This window comes from Syzygium oleosum, unplaced genomic scaffold, assembly GCF_021117445.2.
Source record: "Syzygium oleosum isolate NSW1041296 unplaced genomic scaffold, Sole_v2.1 Sole_v2.03, whole genome shotgun sequence".
Lineage (NCBI taxonomy): Eukaryota > Viridiplantae > Streptophyta > Magnoliopsida > Myrtales > Myrtaceae > Syzygium > Syzygium oleosum.
In genome coordinates, this window is record NW_026607487.1 from 20855168 (window position 1) to 20877638 (window position 22471).

Consider the following 22471-nt stretch of genomic DNA (forward strand, 5'->3'; position numbering starts at 1 on the left):
CGTTTTTTTATTTGTATTCCATGAGATTGGCTTGATCAATAAAAGGTTGATCACCCCTCTTGATTTGAGTGCGACAGACCGCTAACTTTGCAAGAAAGCAAGAATAGGTTAGCATGAAAATTTCATGAAACGCCTATTTCTTCTAACAAACAGAGAACCAATTGCATCTGGGTAAAGTAGCAGCAAACTCGACATGTAAACATGTACAGCGGGGAAGCAAAATGCTGTTTGGTCACTACTTAAATAAAGGTTTCAATTTCTAGCAAAAAAAATAAATAAGTAAGGGTTTCAAATTTTTTTCTCCAAAAATTATTTTTAATCATTCTTCTGATTGGTAGTAAATAATTTGAACATCGTTTACATGCAATCTTAGCTAGCGGGTGATGTCCATATTTATGATCAACTAATTAAAACAATGCCTCCAACTAGAGAGAGGGCGGAAAATGCCAAAGAATTCATTAGTAAGTAGGGCACGCGCGATGCAGGTAAGTAAGAAATCAACCCTTGAAAGATTAGGCAAAAGCTATTCTATTAAAAACAAATTTGAATCAACGAACCTGATAAAAATAAATAATAGAGAAAAAAAAGTAAATAATGGGAAAGAAAGTGATAAAAATGCACATATAAATGGAATACATATCAACACAATGAGGAATATAATTCAAGATTCAAGCTATTTTTCTGAAGGTTATTAAAGATTCCGACTTTAATATCGAAACATGCGAGAGATAACATAGGATGATAAACTCGTACATCCGTCTACGTGCATTATAATTGTAAAAGAAGCACTGACGATATTGAAGGAAGGAAGAGAGAGAGATTGAGATCCTATAAAAGGTAGGACACTCTCTTCGTTTTACACAATAGAGTAGATACAATTTGGGAATATTATGTAATATGATATTGCTTATTGGAGAAAGTAATGAGCTCCGTGGAGAAAGTTAGAGGGGATACCGCTGTATTCCGAGATCAGACATGGGAGGAAACAGGATGAACAGGGTCAAGGTTTCAGCATTTTTAACACAGTTTATCGGCTGGTGGAGAGCATTAGCGATGATGGAAACGACACTTGGTCCGCGGTGTATCATAACGTGGCGCTGGCCAATATTGACCGAAGCGAAACCACTCCCGCAGGGGCACGTAACCAGCACTCCAAATTTGCTCAGCGGTCCCAACATCCTTTGACTTTAACATCGTCCATCGAAGGGAGTCTCCCGTGGAGTGCTAGGACCGCCCACCTAACATGATTTGTCTCTTCTTTACAAAAATCACTATCCGCAATTGGGCCTTCGTTGAATTCACGTCCACCCGAAATACAAATGAACAAAATGTTCTGAAACTCGAATCATATCATGGTTTTTTTCTATGACAGAATAGTAACGTGGGAATGACTTGACTAATATATGTCCCTATTTTGACTCAATAATTGGGTTAATTAAAAAAAAACGCCAACTTTAGGTCGAGGGACAATTTTGGTCCGAACCTTTTTTTGTTCCATAAAAAAGCATCAACTTTAGGTCGAGGGACAATTATGGCCCGAACTTTTTTTGTCCCAAAAAAAAGACCAACTTTAGGTCGAAAGACAATTCCCCGAACTTTTTTTTGTCTCGTAAAAGCACCAACTTTCACTTAAATCCCAAATCTGGCCCTTATTGACTTAAAACCATTGATTTTCCAACTTGATTATTCCACCTTAGCAATAAATCCACGTAACTTGCTGACTGGATTTAAAACATTATTCATTGTCTTATTCTCTGAACCATAGCTTGAAGAATAACGGTGAAACTGTTCGTCTCCTTCACTTCACCGGCAAGTCAAAAATATCTCCAGATTAAATCTTTCTGGCCAAACTTCGTCGTTTTGTCGTAATCTGAAGCTGTAGACCATCGTCCGTCGACATACGCCATGGATGAGATTCACCAGGCTCACCACCATAACTTTTTTTCTTAAACAAGGGTAACTTCAGACAGAAAGTCAATGGGGGGCCAAATTTGGGATTTAAATGAAAGTTGGTGTTTTTTTACGAGACAAAAAAAAGTTCGGGCCAGAATTGTCCCTCGACCTAAAGTTGGTGTTTTTTTTTGGAATTAACCCGGTTTACACTCCAACAATGAAAAATAAGCAAATTTTCTTTTCATAAAAGTTTAAACCGTCAACAAAACGAGCCAACGATGCATTTAAGACTATGGATTAAACACCAAATTCAGTTGTGTCAGCTAAACACGATGTCGGATCATGCTATCGTGAATGAAAATCGGATCTCGTTCATTTTAGAATACTAAAATATTCAAAGCAAAAAAGAGCATCACAAATGGATCCTAAGAGTTTCCCTAATAAAATTGGAACTGGTTTAATACGACATTCAGAAGTGAAAAGGGAACACGTTAAGCACATTGAAGGTTTTGTTAATTGTTGTGTTCCAAAGGTCATTCCTCCTTTTGTTTCCTTTTGCTGGTGGGGTCCTTGAGAGGTGGAGAGAGAGCCCACTCCAAGGTAATCAGCTCCAAATTCCATATAGAAAATGAGTGCTCGGTTGTCCTCGCTCTCTGACAAACCATGCCGGTCGTCGTAAAATGGGTTCGCAGTTTCCTATTTTTAATCAAAAGGGAGTGTGATTTCGACATTCGCAATTCCACTTTGACGGGACTTACTTGGCGGGCTACACTCGTTTTTCTTTTATGACGACCTTGTCCTGGTCACTCTTTGTATATATATAAGCGAGCCTTGCTTAGCATCTGGCAACAGCATCACAACCCCCCATCCATCCCACCAAACCCATTAGCCACCTCCCAATCAGTGCTGTCATCTCCAAGTCTCCAGAACTCCGGAGTGAAGTTCACACAAGGACTTGGGAGGATCATCAGCGATGGAATATCTGCAGTACTCGAACGCAAAGGCGCTGATATCTATAGCCGTGGTGGGGGTACTAGGAGTGTTGCTGAGGCTGTACAACGCGCTGGTGGTGAAGCCGGGAAAGTTGAGGTCCTTGCTGAGGAAACAAGGCATCAATGGACCACCCCCCGCCTTCTTGCTCGGCAACATTATGGAGATCAAGAAGGCGAGATCCTCCTCCTCCTCCTCCTCCGCTCCCCAGACTCCGCCTGGCCAGCCCCCTGCCCGCCATGATTGTGCTACTGTCCTCTTCCCCTTCTTCGACAAGTGGAGACAACAATACGGTAGTTCACCTCCCCGCCGTCCTAACTGGGATCTTCATCTTTTTCCTACAATTAATCTAACAATATTCACGTGTTTCGATTTTCCATTTTCCAAACTATATAAATTAAACGCAAGATTTTCGTACAAATATTAGGGAGTTCATGAAATTTAGGGATTGGTGCGACTTAAATTTCCTAGTCGGATCTACATGATCATGTGCATGACCATGACATATGTTTTCTGTACCTTAAGGTCGAACTTGAAGCCAATCACGTCGTCTGACACACCGCACGGCATAGGGTGGTCGATGTTGAAAATTCCTTCTTTGTCCGTTTCCATTTTGTCAAACTTGCAACCCCTGCCAATGGCTGATCTTTCTTTTTTGGGGTCGTTGTTACCGATGCATGCGCTGGGTAGCTCCTCTGGAGCTGGATCTGAATTGGACCCAACCAAAATGACTCCAGCGCCCCAACATCATCACTACTCACATTCACACTAAATTTCATTTGACACGTTCTCGCTCAGTAAAAAACAGAAAAGTAATTCACTACTCTTGTATCAAATCATTTCTCCTTCCCCTTCCTTCAATGAATTGGACAGATCATTTGTGGTTCGGACATGGACAATCAGATCAGGCCGATCTCATGCGCTGGTGTGTCATTATTTTTACAGGAGATACATTTACCTTCTCCCTGGGGAACACACAGATAGTTTATGTGAACCAACCAGACGTGGTGAGGGAGATTACCACCTGCACATCCTTGGACTTGGGGAAGCCCTCATACCAGTTCAAGGAGAGGGGTCCCTTGATGGGACAAGGCATCCTAACTTCCAACGGCCACCACTGGGCTCATCAGCGCAAGATCCTCGCTCCTGAGCTCTATATGGAGAAGGTTAAGGTATGTTATCTTAATCGATGTCTTTTAATACCACGGTCACCACCACCAAATTGTTTTAATTAACATTTGGGAATTTGCCGGCCGGCAGGGGATGATAAACCTCATAAACGAGTCCACAGAGACACTGTTGAAGTCCTGGAAGAGCAAAGTGGACGCAGCCGGTGGAGTAGTCGACATTAACATCGACCAGCACATGAGAAGTTTCTCGGGAGATGTCATCTCCAGAGCCTGCTTTGGCAGCAATTTTGCCAAAGGAGAGGAGATCTTCCACAAGTTGAGGGCTCTCCAAGAGGCCATGTCCAAGAAAGTTCTCTCCACTGGGATTCCTGGCATGAGGTGAGTAATTAAATCTCTCTCCCGAAAAACCTCCAATTAAGCAGCACCCACAGAAAATGCACTATCACCCAGATGGCTTTAATCAATTTTGGTTATACAATGATACAGATACCTCCCCACCAAGAATAACAGAGAAGCCTGGGCACTGGAGAAGGAGGTCCGCAGTTTGATACTGCAGGTGGTGAAGGAGAGGATGGACGCAGCATATGAGAAGGACCTTCTGCAGATGGTTCTTGAGGGCGCCAAAAACAGCGACTTGAGCCAGGAGGCCATGGACCGCTTCATTGTCGACAACTGCAAAAACATTTACTTAGCCGGTTACGAGACCACCGCCGTCTCTGCGACATGGTGCCTCATGCTGTTGGCTTCCAGTCAAGAGTGGCAAGATCGAGTGCGCGCTGAGGTTCTTGAAGTTTGTGGGGGCCGTCTTCCTGATGCCGATATGGTCCGTAAGATGAAACAGGTGCGCCTTCCCGATACCTTTAAGACAGAGTGCATATAATATAATGTTTTCATTTCAAATTATTGGCATGTGTTAACATTTCTGTCCTGGGTGCAGCTGACGATGGTGATAAATGAGTCGCTGCGGCTATACTCCCCCGTGGCAGTGGTGTCGAGGGAGGCCTTAACGGATATGAAATTCGGGGACCTGAAAGTGCCGAAGGGAGTGAATGTGTGGACGATGGTGTTGACACTGCACACAGACCCCGAGATATGGGGTCCAGACTCCTACTCCTTCAACCCGGGCAGATTTGCCAACGGGATCACGGGAGCCTGCAAGCTGCCGCACTTGTACATGCCCTTCGGAGTGGGACCTCGCATGTGCCTGGGGCAGAACCTGGCCTTGGTGGAGCTCAAGATTCTCATTGCCCAGCTTCTCTCCAACTTCTCCTTCACCCTCTCTCCCAACTACATCCACTCCCCTGCTCTTAATTTGGTTATTGAACCTGGACACGGCGTCGAACTCTCAGTCACCAAGTTATCTCGAGATTGATCCCTTCAAGAGACGGTTTTTTTTTCACCCCGTTTTTTCTTAAGCCCACTATACGCTTTCTTGCTGTATTCGAAAGGTACTTTTCCTTTCCTTTTCATCACTTTTGTGTCAGTTTATGGCAAAGTTCGATCTTTCTCCATTGTACATGTTACAACTAATGCGGAAGGTGAATAAACGGAACAATTCAACAAAGAAATAAATTGCAAAAATAAAACATGAACATTGTGGATTTACGTGGTTTTGTAACGCGCCTACTCCACGGAAAGGGATCCACAAGGTTGTTCCTCTGAAATCGGTAAAGTGAATATTACAATCGTTTGGAAGGCCCACATTCAAGTGTTTCCAATCTTAGGTAACATCCTAACCCACAAGAATCAATCATAAGAAATGAGAAAATAAGAAATGAGTTTTCTCATGCTCTTAACTCTCTTGGATTGCGGCTCTAAAAACTTTCTTGGGTTTTCAAAAGTTTCTAATCTTAAAAAAACTTTGAAAATATGATTTTTTAGCAAGCTTGTATTGTAGCTGTGTCGAGCCGAGTGCCTGCCAAGATATGCCCAAGTTGCCAGCTACTATGCTAGAAAACATAATAGTTATCGGGCACTGTTCGAGAGTCCGACCCACTTTATCCGGATGCTTGGGCATGCCAGCTACTATGCTGGAAAACATAATAGTTATTGGGCAATGTTCGAGAGTCTGACCCGCTTTATCCGCATGCTTGGACTCGCTTAGCCTAATCACTCATTGGCGCTTGTGTCACAGGTCGATCGAATGAGTGGGAAAAGACCCCTTTATATACAAGTACAGGTTCAATTATATTCGTAAATCTTTCCTCCATCTAATAGTAGATATCGCATCTCCTCATCTACTAATTACCCATATTTATCACAGAAGTGTACAATTATGATATTGCCCGCCCCTAGGAGTAATTTAGAACATATAAGAAAACCCTAGGATTTAGAATTCTCGATGTCCGCCCGCTTCATGGATTAGTCATGATCCTTCGTTTAGTGGCCAAGTTCGTCTAGGTGCTAGGCGGGCCTTTCCTCGCATATGCGATCGCCCGCCTCTCTATCATCAAGCCCTCGCAAATACCCTGATTGTGCCAAAATCATGAACTTGCGCCTAATTTCAAATCAATCAGAATTAATTTCGAGCCATAATCAACAAATCTCCACTTTGGCAAGAAATCCAACTTCATCCTCATCAACTGCCGTCTCTCCATGCTCCTCCCTCGCTGCAGACATTGATCAAGTCCAAACAGTACTAGAATTTGGTCAATGCGATAGGCTTTGTTAACATGTCTGTTGGAATACCTGATGTGTACACTTTCTGAATGGATGCGGTTCCCTATGAAACGATTCACTTAGAAAATGGTAGATATCATTGTATTTCATACGCTCGTGATACATATGATTTTTTGTCAAATGCATTACACTGATTGTTGCAGTAAACAACAATATTCATCTATTGCAATATGAGATCACTAAGCAAACCTCTTAGCCAAATAGCTTCCTTAATGGCCTCATTTGGCGTAATATATAATGCTTTAGTTGTCAGTCTAAAGCAACTACTGGTTGTACTTGTGTTTTCCAACTGACGGCACAATCGAGAGAACTGAGCACATAACTTATCAAGGACCTTTGTCCATCCAAGTCACGGGCCAAATCGAAATCCACATTATCTGTTATATCTCTTGGAGTCCGTCTCTTCCCAAATCTTAAACCTCCGTCTGTTGTCCATATTAGAAACCTCAAAATTCATTTCACAGCTTCTTGTGCTTCTTTTTGGGATTACTCATATACTTACTTACCACACTAACATCATACGGAATATTTGGTTCAGTGCAAATCATAGCATACAGAGTATTACTTGCATCATTAGCATAATTAATACAAGACATATATTCCTCATCTTCCTCGACTGTGCGCAGCAAGTTGGGCACTCACCAGTTTGGCTTTTTGTATGCTAAACTGTCTCAGTACTTACGTATATAATCACCCTGTTATTAGTCGAAGCAACCTTATAGACATATCCCTTTGGATCTCCTTACTAAGTATCTTTTTCACCGCACCTAAGTCTTTCATCTCGAATTCCCTACTTAATTGCCCTTTAGCTTAGCGATATCAGCTATGTTCTTAAGTGCTCTCAACCTATCATCAACATCCAGCAGCAAATACATGTAGCTGCCATTCTCTAACCTCTTAAAATAGATGCGGTTATCCAGTGCGTTCCTATTATACCGCTGACTAGTCATAACGGGTTAGCCCGTTTGTATCTGTAGGAATCGAGTGTTGGGAGAATCGACTAGCCTGTTCGATGCACTCCAAACACAATTTCCAGGATCACACGTTGAATCACTAGCAAACGATGAACGAATCTACTTCACGTTGGTCCGAATACAATCACAGGGAAAGTATTCTTGTTCCACAGCGTTAATGCCGATTGTCTTCTAAGAATAGATACGGAATCCTTATACGTCGAGAGAGAGAGAGTTCTGAATTATATCTTGTTCATCTACCGAAGAAGTTATCTTAACTTCCATTAAGAAACTCTCCTCGCACCTCTTCAAAAGGTGTCTCTCAGACATACTTCTTATTAGAGCAAATGGTGTCCCTTGGACACACACATAATGGGCAGACCGACGAAATATAACATCTCCCACTCGCACATGATAGGCTTGATGATGCTCTATTAAGAACATAAGGCATTCAACATTCATCTACCTTAGAAACAATTCATACTGGCAAGAAAACCGTGCGACCAATGAGTACACCTGCACTTGGGAGCTCTAATTATGTACCTGTTAGGGACAACATAATGGCTACAACCCCAAAAATAAATAAACCATTGATGTCTCACAGTGCCCCAGACATATTTTGTTACATCAGTCCAAGTATACCTATCCCTTAAAGGCTAAACTTGATTATTCTCAAGAACAGCATGTATTTACAATTATTTTCGAAGCCATCAAAGGCGAAATAATTGGTCGACCGGTAAACGCATGTGATAGATGTAAAACAACAATAGTCTTCCTTCGCACTCATGTCCCTCTCCATTTCAAAACAACTGCTTTCCTATACACGTCCCATAAAGCCATATCTATTCATGACTGCCGGTAACATGCTAAAGTAGCAACATTGATCTTCTACTTCGAGAACACAGTCAGAAGTAACATAGGACACGAAGTGAGGTAAATTATAAATTACCTCAAGGACTCACACGATGAGTAAATAGGGATAATTGTACTCATCTCCCTTATTGGTCGAATAAAGCACATGTAGTATGAATTACATTCTATAGTGGATTTCTCTGTCTATAAGAGCGTATGTCATTTATTAATCATATCCACTATACGGATCTTAGCCTAAACATGGTCACGTGCTTCTCACGTACTCATGTTTAGCCCGAGTGCTATATCAGCTCGCTTTCCACAACGCCCAATTTAGTACTCGCATCCGGCTACCTTCAGGCATACATGATTGTGGGACTATCATGTTCGGTCTTATCACATACGAATAACAGACCTCATCTTGATTCCAATCAAGGCGACATTAAATCGTTTTACGTACTAAACTACTCTTCCAGCATTTATAGTACATATCGTCTCATCTCAACCCGCTTACTATAGCGTTTGAGGCGATTGCTCGTGTGAGTGAGCCAATCATTGCCTGGTGACATACCTTTCAACAATATATGTGTGTTTGTGCTAGTCTCATAACATTGTACTAGTTGATAAAATATCAATTCATTAACAAACAAGTACAATACATATACAAACATAATCCAGTGATCCTCAACAATATTACATATTATAATCACATTCTACGTAATCCTAGAGACATCCTGTGAGTCAAGAACACGTCTCTTGGAACAGCCTTCGTAAATGGATCAGCAACCATCCTGTTGGTTGAAATATATTGCAGGACTACTTCCTTCTGCGCTATTATATCTCTGATGAAGTTATTCTTTATGTCAATGTGCTTCGTCCTACCATGGTACTTGGGATCTTTCACATAGGCAATGGCTGCTTGACTATCACAATATACTGTCACTGGTCTTGGGACATTAGTGACAATGGCTAAATTTTCCAAGAAACGTTTTAGCCATACTGCTTTTTGTACTGCAGCAGAACATGCAATAAATTCTACCTCCATCGTAGATAAAGCTATGCATGCATGTTTCTTGCTATTCCAAGAAATTGCCCCATCATTAAGCAAGAGCGCATATCCAGACGTCGATTTACGCTCATCTAGGTCTCCTCCCCAATCAGCATCAAAGTATCCTAATAAGCGTATATCACTCCCTTGATAGCAAAGTCGATAGTCCATAGTGCCTTTCAAGTATCTCAGGATCCTCTTAACTGCTTTCCAGTGTGCTGGACCAGGATTTGATTGATAACGGCTCACTAACCCCACAGCATGACATATGTCGGGTCGAGTACACATCATAGCATACATCAAACTTCCGACAACACTAGCGTAAGGAACAATTATCATTTCTTTCTTTTCTTCTGAAGTCTTAGGACACATTTTAGTACTCAGGCCTTCGCCTTGCATGACAGGGGTATCAATGGGATTACAGTGCTGCATATTGAAGCGTTCAAGAATCTTCATTATATAAGACTCTTGTGACATAGCAATGAGTTTCTTTGATCGATCTCTTTCAATCTTAACTCCCAATATATATGCAGCTTCTCCCATGTCCTTCATTTCAAAATTAGAAGACAACCATTCTTTTATGGTTATAACCAAACCCTTGTCATTCCCAGCCAACAGAATATCGTCCACATAAAGAGATAAAATCATAAATTTATCCTTGGACCGTTTGATATACACACAGTGATCCTCTTCGATCATCGTGAACCCAAAAGAAGTTATGGCTCGATGAAAACGAAAATACCACTGTCTAGACGATTGCTTAAGGCCATAAATTGAGCGATGAAGTTTGCAAACTTTACGCTCTTGACCTTCAGCAATGAAACCTATCAGTTGTTTCATATAGATTTCTTCATCTAGTTCTCCATTGAGAAATGCTGTCTTTACATCCATTTGATGTAATTCTAGGTCCAAATGTGCAACAATGGCTAGGATAAGGCGTATGGAGGCAAACCTTACAACTGGTGAAAAAGTTTCCTCATAGTCTACACCCTCTTGTTGAGTATAGCCTTTTGCCACAAGGCGAGCCTTATACTTTTCAATGGATCCATCCGCCCTTTGCTTAATCTTGAAAATCCATTTATTTCCAATAGCCTTGCGATCAGGTGGCAGATCAACCAAGTCCCAGACGTGGTTTGTCTTCATAGACTCCATTTCGTCTTCCAAAGCTTTTTTCCATTCTTCCTTGTCAGGGGATGAAAGAGCCTCTTGAACTGTCTTAGGCTCCGCATCGTCTTGTGGAGCAATCATAAAAGCTTCCCCTTCAATCTCAAAACGACGACGGGGAATACTTTTACGACTACTTTTACGCAACTGAACTTCTTGTGAATTCAGTTCGTCAGGCGATGCAACACTCCCACTAGGTCTTGTATGTTGAGGTAAATCTGTATTTCTCTCAATAACATTAGTGGGTGTGTTATTGGGATCTTCCATCTCATGTAATTGGAAGTCCTTATCGATCTCACATCTACTAGGAAAATCGTTCTCCAAGAACATGACATCTCGTGACTCCATTTCAGTCACACTTCCATCAGCTTGTTCACCTATGAACACGTATCCTTGGAGTGTTCAGAGTATCTAATAAAGATACACTTCTTCCCTCTAGGGCCTAATTTGCCATATTTATGAGAAGAATCGTGAACATATGCTGCACACCCCCAAGGTCGTAGATAACTTAAGTCTGGTTTCCTACCAGTCCACAATTCATAGGGGGTGGAAGTGACTGATTTAGAGGGGACACAGTTAAGTATATAAGCAGCAGTCAATAACGCATCTCCCCAATATGAGACAGGTAGATTTGCCTGCGCCATCATAGACCTAACAATTTCCAATAGGGTTCTATTCCTTCTCTCTGCAACCCCATTTTGTTGCGGAGTACCAAGAATAGTCAATTGTCTTACAATTCCCTTTTCATCACAAAGAGCCTTGAATTGCTCAGATAGATACTCACGTCCGCGATCGGTTCTCAATGCCTTTATTGTGTTGTTCAATTGATTTTCTACCAAAGCTATAAACCGCCTAAAGCAATCCAATGCTTCGGACTTATGAGAGATCAGAAAAACATAACCGAAACGCGTGAAGTCATCTATAAAAGTGATGAAATATGAGGCTCCATGCCTCGCCCTCACATTTAAAGGACCACAAATGTCAGAATGTATAAATTGCAATGGAAGTTCAGCTCTGGTTCCTTTACCAAATGGTTTTCTAGTTATTTTTCCCGCTAGACAATGTTCACATACGGGTAGTTCAACATTAGTGAGTGACCCCAAAAGGCATTCTCTGGCTAATCGTTTCATTCTATGTAACCCAATGTGACCCAGTCTAGCATGCCAAGTACTTTCATCAATCTCCACATTACTAGAAGATGCAATTAAAGAAAAACAATCATCAACATTAACTTTGTACACATCATAGTCAATGTCTAACACCATAAAACCATTCAATACATAACCAGAACCGTAATAAACTGTTCCAAACAAAATGTCAACACAATCACCATGAAAATTAAATACATAACCTAAGCTAAGAAGAACAACTACAGAGACCAAATTTCGTCGAATATCTAGAGCATAGAGGACATCATGTAGGAATAGGTTTCGATCACCACGAAATGTTAATTTACATGTGCCGATAACCTTCACTTCAACTCTTGAGTTATTTTCAACATATATCCATCTTCTTCCAGGCTGTATCCGACGATACTCCACAAATGCTCCTCGGTCTCTAGCTACGTGGTCTGTTGCTCCTGAGTCTACAGTCCACATTGGATGAGATTCAGCAAGCATTACAGTGCTAGAAACAAAAGCATTACTCAAAGTAATGGAGTAATGTGGTACCTTTTTCGGCTCAGTGCATTCACAAGCGAAGTGGTCTAGTTTGCCACAATTGTAGCACATCATCTTGGCCTTGTCCTTCTTCCCGCCGCGCTTCTTGTGTCGGAAGGTCTTGGCTCTCTTGGGTGCTTGATCAGTCTCTTTTCCTTTGTTGTTGAATTTATGGTTCCTCTTGCGCTTAAAGCCCGAAGCTTTGCCCGAACCTGATTCAGCAACATAAGCATGGGTAGAGGATTTTGCAGCCTCTAGGCGCTCATCTTCTAATTCCAAATGACGCGCAATATCACCAAAAGTGACGATATTTTCATTGTGCGTCATATTGATTTTCATGTGTTCCTAGCTGTCAGGAAGAGACCTTATAACAGCATGAACTTGCTGTTCATCAGTTAGGGAATGACTTGCCGACTTCAACTCACGTACCATGTTTGACATCTCTCGAAGATGCTGCCTCATTGTTAAATTTGGGCGCTTCCGGTATATGTCAAACTTGATGGTGAGCCTCCTCAACTTAATGGCAGACGTACCCCCAAACTTATCTTTCAATGCAACCCACATTGCTTGAGCTTTGTCATAACTTTCAAACTCACACATGAGATCATCTTGCATACAGCTCAGCAACGTGATACGAGCAATGCTATTTTTCTTTTTCCAAGCTTGAAAAGCTTCTTGATCTCTTTTGTGTTGAGCAGAAGTACCATGCTCAGGTTCATCCATGGTGTGGTTGAGGGTTTCCAAAACCTCTTGTTCCTCAAGGATATATTGAACTTTTCGGTGCCAAATATCATAATTGTCACCGTTCAGCTTCTCACCCTTATTGAGGTCAGCTACAATGGTCTTGGATGCCGAAGCCATAATCACTGTCTATTACACATTGACATAATAAACGCAGAATCAATACTAGCACATTTTCTACATAAACACACATATTTTAATTTGCAGCAAAGACGAACTAAATTAATGATAATTCAACAAAATACACCAAAATGAAAGTTCACAATGTTCCCAATCAGCTTCGGTGTACGATTGTTCTACTATCATTAACTTGTTTAATTTGTGCAAATTTTAAGTTCTAGGTGAGAATCTCTTCTAATTCTACCAACCTACGAACTCCCACTAGACTAGATAATTCACAAAAAATATCTAATACAATGATCACATCCTTTCTAGCAATCATATAGCATGGCATGATGTAAATCAACAAATAGAACATTCATGCAACAAATATAATCAACAGCGGAATTCATGACGTAAGGATCTCCAGCCATTGTTTTAATATGCTCAAAATTAAGAATATTGCAAGCACATCAAACCATATAAACATGCCATCAATGAACCATGCTCTACATAATCTTTATGTGGTCATTTACATGTAAGCCAGCTTCTGTATTTCCAAAACCATAGGGAAATACAAGTAAAATGCAATAATACCCCAAAAATACACGTATTTAGGTTTCCGTATGCATTTTCATACCTTTAAAAGCTTCAAACATATAAAATAACTATACCACAATGTAGAGAATTTCAATACGAACACAACGGTACCAACCATAGCCCGATCGGAGCTCCCACGAGCCCACACATGCCGCCTAAGTGCGCGGCGCGTATGGCTCACGTGCATGCCCAATTCGGGCTTCTGAAACCGGTCCGACCGGTCCAACCGGTTTGACCGTTGACCGGTTCGACCGGTCCAACCGGCTCGACCGTTGACCGGTCCGACCGGTTGACCGTTGACCGGTCACGAGTCGGGTCGTCGGGTCGGGTCATCATCCGGGTCAGGTCTCCAAGTCGGGTCGGGTCTCCGGTCGGGTCGGATCCACGGGTCGGGTCACCGGTAGGGTCGGTCGCCGGTTGCCGGAGGTCGGTCGGCCGGCCGGCAAGATGACGTCATCAATGACATCAGCGTGTCGTTACCGACAGTTTTGCTGACGTCATCGATGACGTCAGCACGCGCCGTTTGGCTGACGCGCGCGTGCCATCCACGCGTTGGTAGTGCCTGCCCCTTGGGCGCGTGGCTTCCACGCGCATCGGCTTCTGGCTGCGCGTAGCGGTGAGTCCGGTGGTTTCCGGCGGCGTTCGACCCACCGTTCTGCTCGTCTCGACGATTTCTTCAATTTTATATAATAAAAAATTATTTTCTCCATAAAAAGGTTTTCGAAAATCATCCGAACAGAACGGTCGCCCGTAACGTTCAAACTCGTTCTTCGTTTCAATTCATGTTCGTCGATTCATTTTGCAATTCATGAGCAATCAACATGCAAACAGTATGAAGTTCATAATCATGATCTCCATATCAAACAACAAGCGGAAAAAATCAACGGGAAAACAAGGCAGAGATCATAACCGAGGCTCTGATACCAATGTAGGAATCGAGTGTTGGGAGAATCGACTAACCTGTTCGATGCACTCCAAACACAATTTCCAGGATCACACGTTGAATCACTAGCAAACAATGAACGAATCTACTTCACGTTGGTCCGAATACAATCACAGGGAAAGTATTCTTGTTCCACAACGTTAATGCCGATTGTCTTCTAAGAATAGATACGGAATCCTTATACGTAGAGAGAGAGAGAGAGTTCTGAATTATATCTTGTTCATCTACCGAAGAAGTTATCTTAACTTCCATTAAGAAACTCTCCTCGCACCTCTTCAAAAGGTGTCTCTCAGACATACTTCTTATTAGAGCAAATGGTGTCCCTTGGACACACACATCATGGGCGGACCGACGAAATATAACAGTACCACTGCATAGATAATTGCTTAAGACCATAAAAGGGGACGTTTAAGCAATTATACCCTATCTTCATGGCCTAAAGCGACAAACCCCTCTAGTTGCTGCATGTATATCTATTTCTCTAACTCATCATGTAGAAAAGTTGTCTTAACATCCAGCTGCTCCAACTCCAGCAACCAAACCCACTAGCACCCCGATCAAGCTACAATTCACCATATGTGAGAATATTTCGTTGTAGTCACCCTCATGCTCTATGAATCCCTTTGCTACTAGGCGTGCCTTATATTTGGTTGTCTTTAAACCAAAACTGTCATACTTCTCGTTGAAGACCCCACTTGGAGCCCATCAACTTCCGCCCTTTTGAAGGTACTGCCGACTGCCATGTCTAGCTCAATTCAAGGGATCCCATCTCATATCCCATAGCACCAATCCACTATTGAGCCTCTACACTTGACAACCGCCTGTCGATGTGAGAGTGGGTCCTCAGTCTTCTATGTTGTAGATAAGGTATCAGCAACACAATCATAAATAACACTATGTGAATAACCATATCTTCGTGGTTCTTTGACCTCTCCACATTCTCTGATATATTGCTATGCAATACGACGTCTCTTTGATTTCCACCTCACCACTAGTACCATCCTTTGCTCTGGGCTGACTTGTGGTTTCATTGGCACTTGGCTTGAGACCCTTGTTATCACTACCTGTGCATGTAATCTACTGAGCCTCCACTTGAAGCTCCACCTATCTCTCGGCACTATGATCCATCTGTACCACCCAAGTCTCCTTGCTACCTTTAGCATCACGGATTTATGAACGGTGACATCTTTGCTGATGAGGAATTCAAGTGATTTAGGATTTGAACTCCAATCTATGACCTTTCACCCCTCGTGCATAGCCTAGGAATAACTTCTTCTCCCTCGCCTCTAGCTTACCATCCATTACATGGGCATCTAAAGGGCATTAAAATATTTATAGACTTGAGTAATCAACAGGTTGATCAATCCACATTTCCTCTCGAATCCAAAACTCAATGAAAGATGCTGGACATGCGTTAATTAGGATAGGTTCATAACTTCAACCTAGAAATCTCGTGAAGAACCAGCATTTAAGAGCATATATTGGGTTCTCTCAATTAATGTTCAATTCGCTCATTTTGCAACTCCATTTTGTTGTGGTGCGCGAGGCACATTGAGGTAACCATCAACTTTTCTTTTTTTTTGGTAACCGAGGTGTCCGGGCCAGCTTGCGCGCACCTCGACTATTCTTCAGGGGAGACTAGCACAGCAACCCACCGCCATGGCCCCCCACTTAAATCACAAGTGCTCAGCTGGGGAATCGAACCTGGGATCAGTGCGCCTAACCACACAATCCCAAGTACGCCCTAACCAACTGAGCTACTCATGGGTGGGTGCGGTAACCATCAACTTGTTCTATAGAAAACTCAATAAACTCATTAAAATAGAACTCTGCCCTGTTTTCATTTCTAAGCCTCTTGATTTTCTTGCCCGTTTGATTTTCTATCAAGGGTTTAAATTTCTTAAAACAGACAAAAGTATTCACTCTTGTGATTTGAAAATCCAAACTTTCCTGCTAAAGTCATCAATGAAGCTTAGAATATACCTAGCACCTCCTTTTTTATGTTGGCTAATAATATCACTTAGACAAGGGTGAATAAGCGATTTTAAAAAACTTAACAAAAAAATGTGGAAATAAAAGTGTTAAGTTTGATATAAGCATGACCGAGTAATATGCCATGTGAGTAATATGCCATGTCATCAATGCCATGTCACTATCTACGTCATCATCTATGCCATGTCATCAATTCCATGTCAGTAAGTGATTGCATGTTTATGTCATTTAACTAGAATTGCATGCCAGATGGAATAATGCTATGTTCCTAGAGTTAGGTCATAATTAGGGCTTTAATTTGCATTACATGCATTGCATATAGGTTAGTCATTATTTTAAGGTAAAAGAAAACCCAAAAATAATTGATTGCTTTAGTGAGCTCGATTTACTTTCCTTAGCAATTTATGTAACGACCCGGTCCGACGAGGGCGGGGAGTGGTCGCCGGGGCCAGAGGGCCTGGACAAAGAGCGGCTCCTGGCAGGCTTCTAGGATGGCAAGGGGGGGTATGTCTTTTGTCCCACATCGCTTAGGGAGGAGTCCTGGGCTAGTTTATAAGGCTTGGGTTCTCTACTCTGTGTAACGCGTTTTAAAGCCGTGAGGGTCAGTGGGCCCAAAGCGGACAATATTACACAGTGTAGACCTCGGGTCCTTACAATTTACATATCTATTTGCTTTGATTATTGGTTGTTATTTTTATTGATTGCACACCCGCATAATTATTCCTCACTTATTAGTGGCTTGGTTTAAAATTAAAACAAGTATCTTGCAAAAATATATTTTTTTGAAAATAGAAGAGAAAATGTATTGAAAGGGCGTTAGAGTAATTTAGCGTAATCAAGTCTCTGAATCTATTGAATTTCTAGTTCGTAAAAGTAAAGTATACATCCACACTTTATTTTAAGTCAAAACACACCCACACCTTACTTGGGCTTTTCACTAATCCACCAAAAATTGATTAGAGGTGACTCCTAAATAGATCAAATTTCATGTTAAAATTAAACCCAAGTTGTGAATGAATATGGGCTTGGGAGAACCCGAGTTTGGTGTAAAATTAATAATCCATTAGCCATTTCCCAGAAAGGGAAGGTAGCGGCACTAGTCCTAGAAAACACTCAAACCTACAATAAATAGTCATGACAAAGAAGATTTCTCACGCTCTAAACCCTCTTAGATGACGGGTTTTAAAATTCTCTTCAGGGTTTTACAAATTTCTAATCTTAAATATAGTTTTAACAAGTCTCAATCGCGGCTGTGTCTTCGTTCCAACGCCCACCAAAATAAGCCTGGGCCCCCAGCTATCCGCTGAGAAATTCAATAGATACTGGGCACTGTCCGAGAGAGCCTGGCCAACTCTGTTGGCCGCCCGGACTTGGCCAGCAGCCTGGCGACTCCTTGGTGGAGGAGACTTGAGAGGTAAGAGAAAGAGCCCCCTCCGTCAATGTAATGAGCTCCAGCGTCTATCTCCAAGACTCCAAAGTCCACGAAGCAATCGACTGCTCGGTTGTCCTCTCTCTCGGACTAACCAAGCCGGTCGTTAGTGTGATTTCCACATTCTTATTCCACTTTGACGGGACCAATTTGGCGGGCGACACTCTTAAATTATTGTTTTCTTTTAATGGGCATATGGTCAGCGTACCGGATTAATAAAGCAGAATAATCACGCTTCCAATATCTTTTATGATGATGTTGTCCTGGTCACCCTTTGTGTGTGTATATATATATGTGAGCCTTGCTTAGCATCTGACAACAGCATCTCAAGCCCCCATCCATCCCACCGAAACCCCTTAGCCACCTCCCAATCAGTGCTGTCATCGCCAAGTCTCCAGTACTCCGGAGTAACGTTCACACTAGGACTTGGGAGGATCATCAGCAATGGACTCTCTGCAGTACTCGAACACAAAGGCGCTAATTTCCATAGCTGCGGTGGCCGTACTAGGAGTGTTGCTGAGGCTGTACAATGTGCTGGTGGTGAAGCCGGAAAAGTTGAGGTCCTTGCTGAGGAAGCAAGGCATCAACGGACCGCCCCCCGCCTTCTTGCTCGGCAACATCATGGAGATCAAGAAGGCGAGATCTTCATCCTCCTCCTCCTCCGCTCCCAAGACTCTGCCCAGCCAGCCCCCTGCCCGCCATGATTGCGCTACTGTCCTCTTCCCCTTCTTCGACAAGTGGAGAAAACGATACGGTAGGTTACCTCTCCGCCGTCCTAACTGGGATCTTCATCTCTTTTCTACAATTAATCTAACACTATTTATGTGTTTCGATTTCCCATTTTCCTAACTACATAAATTAAACGCAAGATTTTTAGCAATTCTTAGAGAGTTTATGAAACTTAGAGATTGGTGGTACTTAAATTTCCTAGTCAGATCAAGATGATCACGTGCATCACAGAGACATATGTTTTCTGTACCTTAGGGTTGAACTTGAAGCCTACCATGTCGGCATAGGGTGGTAGATGCTGAAGATTCCTTCATTGCCTGTTTCCATTTTTTGCACACTTGCAACGCCTACCATTGGCTGCTCTTTCTTTTTTGGGGTTAATGTTAGTTCTTTGATAAAGACGGATGCATGCGCTGGGTAGCTCCACTGGAGCTGGATCTAAATTGGACCCACCAAAATGACTCCAGCGGCCCCAACATCACTTCTTACATTCGCACTAAATTTCATTCAACACGTTCTCGCTCGGTAAAAGAACAGGAGTAATTTACCACTCCTGTATCAAATCATTTCTCCTTCCCCCTTCCTTCAATGAATTGGATCGATCATTTGTGGTTCGGACATGGACAATCAGATCGGGCTGGTCTCATGCGCTGGTGTGTCATGATTTTTACAGGAGATACATTTGCGTTCTCGCTGGGGAACACACAGATAGTTTATGTGAACCAACCAGACGTGGTGAGGGAGATTACCACCTGCACATCCTTGGACTTGGGGAAGCCCTCATACCAGTTCAAGGAGAGGGGTCCCTTGATGGGCCAAGGCATCTTAACTTCTAACGGCTCCCACTGGGCTCATCAGCGAAAGATCCTCGCTCCTGAGCTCTATATGGAGAAGGTTAAGGTATGTAATCTTAATTGATGTCTTTTAATACCACCATCACCACCACCAATTTTTCTTAATTAACATTTGGGAATTTGCCGGCCGGCAGGGGATGATAAACCTCATAAACGAGTCCACAGAGACACTGTTAAACTCCTGGAAGAACAAAGTGGACGCTGCCGGTGGAGTAACCAACATTAACATCGACCAGCACATGAGAAGTTTCTCGGGAGATGTCATCTCCAGAGCCTGCTTTGGCAGCAATTTCGCCAAAGGAGAGGAGATCTTCCACAAGTTGAGGGCTCTCCAAGAGGCCATGTCCAAGAAAGTTCTCTCTACTGGGATTCCTGGCATGAGGTGAGTAATTAAATCTTTCTCCCGAAAAACCTCCAATTAATCAGCCCCCTCCCAAAAAAAAATGGGCGAAGAAATCCACCGTCATTCAGCTGGCTTTAATCAATTTTGGTTTTGCAATGACACAGTTACCTCCCCACCAAGAGTAACAGAGAAGCCTGGGCACTGGAGAAGGAGGTCCGCAGTTTGATACTGCAGGTGGTGAAGGAGAGGATGGACGCAGCATATGAGAAGGACCTTCTGCAGATGGTTCTTGAGGGTGCCAAAAACAGCGACTTGAGCCAGGAGGCCATGGACCGCTTCATTGTCGACAACTGCAAAAACATTTATTTAGCCGGGTACGAGACCACCGCCGTCTCTGCGACATGGTGCCTCATGCTGTTGGCTTCCAGTCAAGAGTGGCAAGATCGAGTGCGCGCTGAGGTTCTTGAAGTTTGTGGGGGCCGTCTTCCTGATGCCGATATGATCCGTAAGATGAAACTGGTGCGGCTTCCTGATACCTTTAAGACAGAGTGCACATAATGTAATGTTTTCATTTCATGATTATCGGCATGCGTTAACAACATTTCTGTCCTGGGTGCAGCTCACAATGGTCATAAATGAGTCGCTGCGGCTATACTCCCCCGTGGCAGTGGTGTCGAGGGAAGCCTTCACGGATATGAAATTTGGGGACCTGAAAGTGCCAGAGGGAGTGAACGTGTGGACGATGGTGTTGACACTGCACACAGACCCCGAGATATGGGGTCCAGACTCCTACTCCTTCAACCCGGGCAGATTTGCCAACGGGATCACGGGAGCCTGCAAGCTGCCGCACTTATACATGCCCTTCGGAGTGGGACCTCGCGTGTGCCTCGGGCAGAACCTGGCCATGGTTGAGCTCAAGATCCTCATCGCCCAGCTTCTCTCCAACTTTTCCTTCACCCTCTCTCCCAACTATGTCCATTCCCCTGCTCTTAGGTTGGTTATTGAGCCCGAGCACGGTGTCGATCTCTCCGTCACCAAGTTATCTCGAGATTGATGGCTTCAAAAGACTATTTTTTTCACCCCATTTTTTCCTAAGCCCACTGTTCGCTTTCGTGCTATTTGCAAAAGCACTTTTCCTTTCTTTTTTGTCACTTTTGTATTAGTTTATGGCAAAGTTCGTTCTTTCTCCATTGTACATGTCAATTGTTCAAGTTTAACAGTGATGTATCCGCTATTGGCGACAATAGATTAGATACACGGATTGCAACAATGGAGAAACACTAAGGACGACCGGACTGTTGTTTTTCCCATTTACAAAGGCTACTATATGCTTAAAAAGAGAAGCAGATGCCCCTCGTGGTGGAAACACTGTAATCCTTCCCAAAAAATTATTACTGTATTCCAAAAATTTGCTTGTAGAAGAAAGATTTGTTCCTATTGCTTCTAGTTTTTATGGATGCTACATGATAGACGGACGGACTAACGATAGATGTTGATCACAACAGTTGGAGATCAAGCATTTATGCAGTATTCTACTGCTCCAGAACTATATGTCAGTTTATTTTATAAAAATTAAGGATATATGTACTGAAAGTCTTAAAACTTGTCATAAAAATGCAATTGAATCCTAAAACTTATTAAATTGATGCAATTGAATCCTTCCATTTATTTCGTTCAACTTGATTAACGGAAAATTACTAACGTGACTTTTTTAAATATTTTTTCTCTTATACGTGAACGTGGCTAAAACACGAAATATAAGGACAAAATGATGTCGTTTTTGTCCAAATCTAACTTTTAATACAAATTTTATTTAAATTAAATTAAAAAATAAGCCAAAATTAAAATAAAATAACGACAAGAAAAGAAAAAAGAGAATGAGAGACTTAGAACTAGGAGGTGAGGGCAGGGCCGCCACCGCCCCACCATAGGGGAATGGTCAGCGAGGGTCACCGTGGGAGAATGGCCGGCAAGGATCATTGGCCCTGGCAACCCCCGTCGACTAGTCCCCTACTAACGCCGGTATGGTGACCCCCGACAATGGTGGGGCGGAGGCAACCTTGCCTCCTAGTTTTTTTTAGCTTATTTTTAAAATTAAAATTAAATTATTTTTTTTATTAAAAATCAAATTTAAATCAAAACAACGTCATTTTAGTCATGTCATCACCATATATAATAGATAGAGAAAATAATAATAAAGAAAGCCCCGTTAGCATTTCTGTGGCCAAGGTTGGACAGAATTAGCGAAATGACTTGATTGTACCAATTTGACAAGTTTTGAAACTAAATTACACTTTTTTCAAGAGTTTTACATCTTCCAATGAACATATCCTTAAAATTTTTAGATAGAATTAAGGTGCTTATTTTTCCTTCT

General features: G+C 42.4%; 2 protein-coding genes and 1 long non-coding RNA gene across 3 annotated transcripts; 2 read left to right on the top strand and 1 right to left on the bottom strand.

Annotated features, from left to right (window-relative positions):
- Positions 1–2244: 2244 nt before the first annotated feature.
- LOC130137731 (uncharacterized) lies at positions 2245–3830 on the bottom strand. The gene is made up of 2 exons (XR_008816107.1): positions 3403–3830; positions 2245–3221 (listed from the first exon to the last, which is right to left on the bottom strand). It is a non-coding gene; the product is annotated as an uncharacterized LOC130137731 (long non-coding RNA).
- LOC115683860 (cytochrome P450 714C2-like) lies at positions 2725–5524 on the top strand. The gene is made up of 5 exons (XM_030608495.2): positions 2725–3176; positions 3829–4055; positions 4144–4391; positions 4500–4854; positions 4951–5524. The coding sequence occupies exons 1-5, from the start codon at positions 2867–2869 to the stop codon at positions 5383–5385; spliced, it is 1575 nt and encodes a 524-aa protein (XP_030464355.1). The 5' UTR covers positions 2725–2866; the 3' UTR covers positions 5386–5524.
- Positions 5525–18505: 12981 nt separating this feature from the next.
- Positions 18506–21287, top strand: LOC115683861 (cytochrome P450 714C2-like). The gene is made up of 5 exons (XM_030608496.2): positions 18506–18925; positions 19574–19800; positions 19889–20136; positions 20262–20616; positions 20717–21287. The coding sequence occupies exons 1-5, from the start codon at positions 18616–18618 to the stop codon at positions 21149–21151; spliced, it is 1575 nt and encodes a 524-aa protein (XP_030464356.1). The 5' UTR covers positions 18506–18615; the 3' UTR covers positions 21152–21287.
- Positions 21288–22471: the final 1184 nt, after the last annotated feature.

Coding starts and splice junctions, on each gene's coding strand:
- LOC115683860 (XM_030608495.2), top strand. CDS start 2,867: ATGGAATATCTGCAGTACTCGAACGCAAAGGCGCTGATATCTATAGCC. Junction 3,177..3,828: donor CAAGTGGAGACAACAATACG/GTAGTTCACCTC, acceptor TTATTTTTACAG/GAGATACATTTACCTTCTCC. Junction 4,392..4,499: donor ACTGGGATTCCTGGCATGAG/GTGAGTAATTAA, acceptor ACAATGATACAG/ATACCTCCCCACCAAGAATA.
- LOC115683861 (XM_030608496.2), top strand. CDS start 18,616: ATGGACTCTCTGCAGTACTCGAACACAAAGGCGCTAATTTCCATAGCT. Junction 18,926..19,573: donor CAAGTGGAGAAAACGATACG/GTAGGTTACCTC, acceptor TGATTTTTACAG/GAGATACATTTGCGTTCTCG. Junction 20,617..20,716: donor TGATCCGTAAGATGAAACTG/GTGCGGCTTCCT, acceptor TCCTGGGTGCAG/CTCACAATGGTCATAAATGA.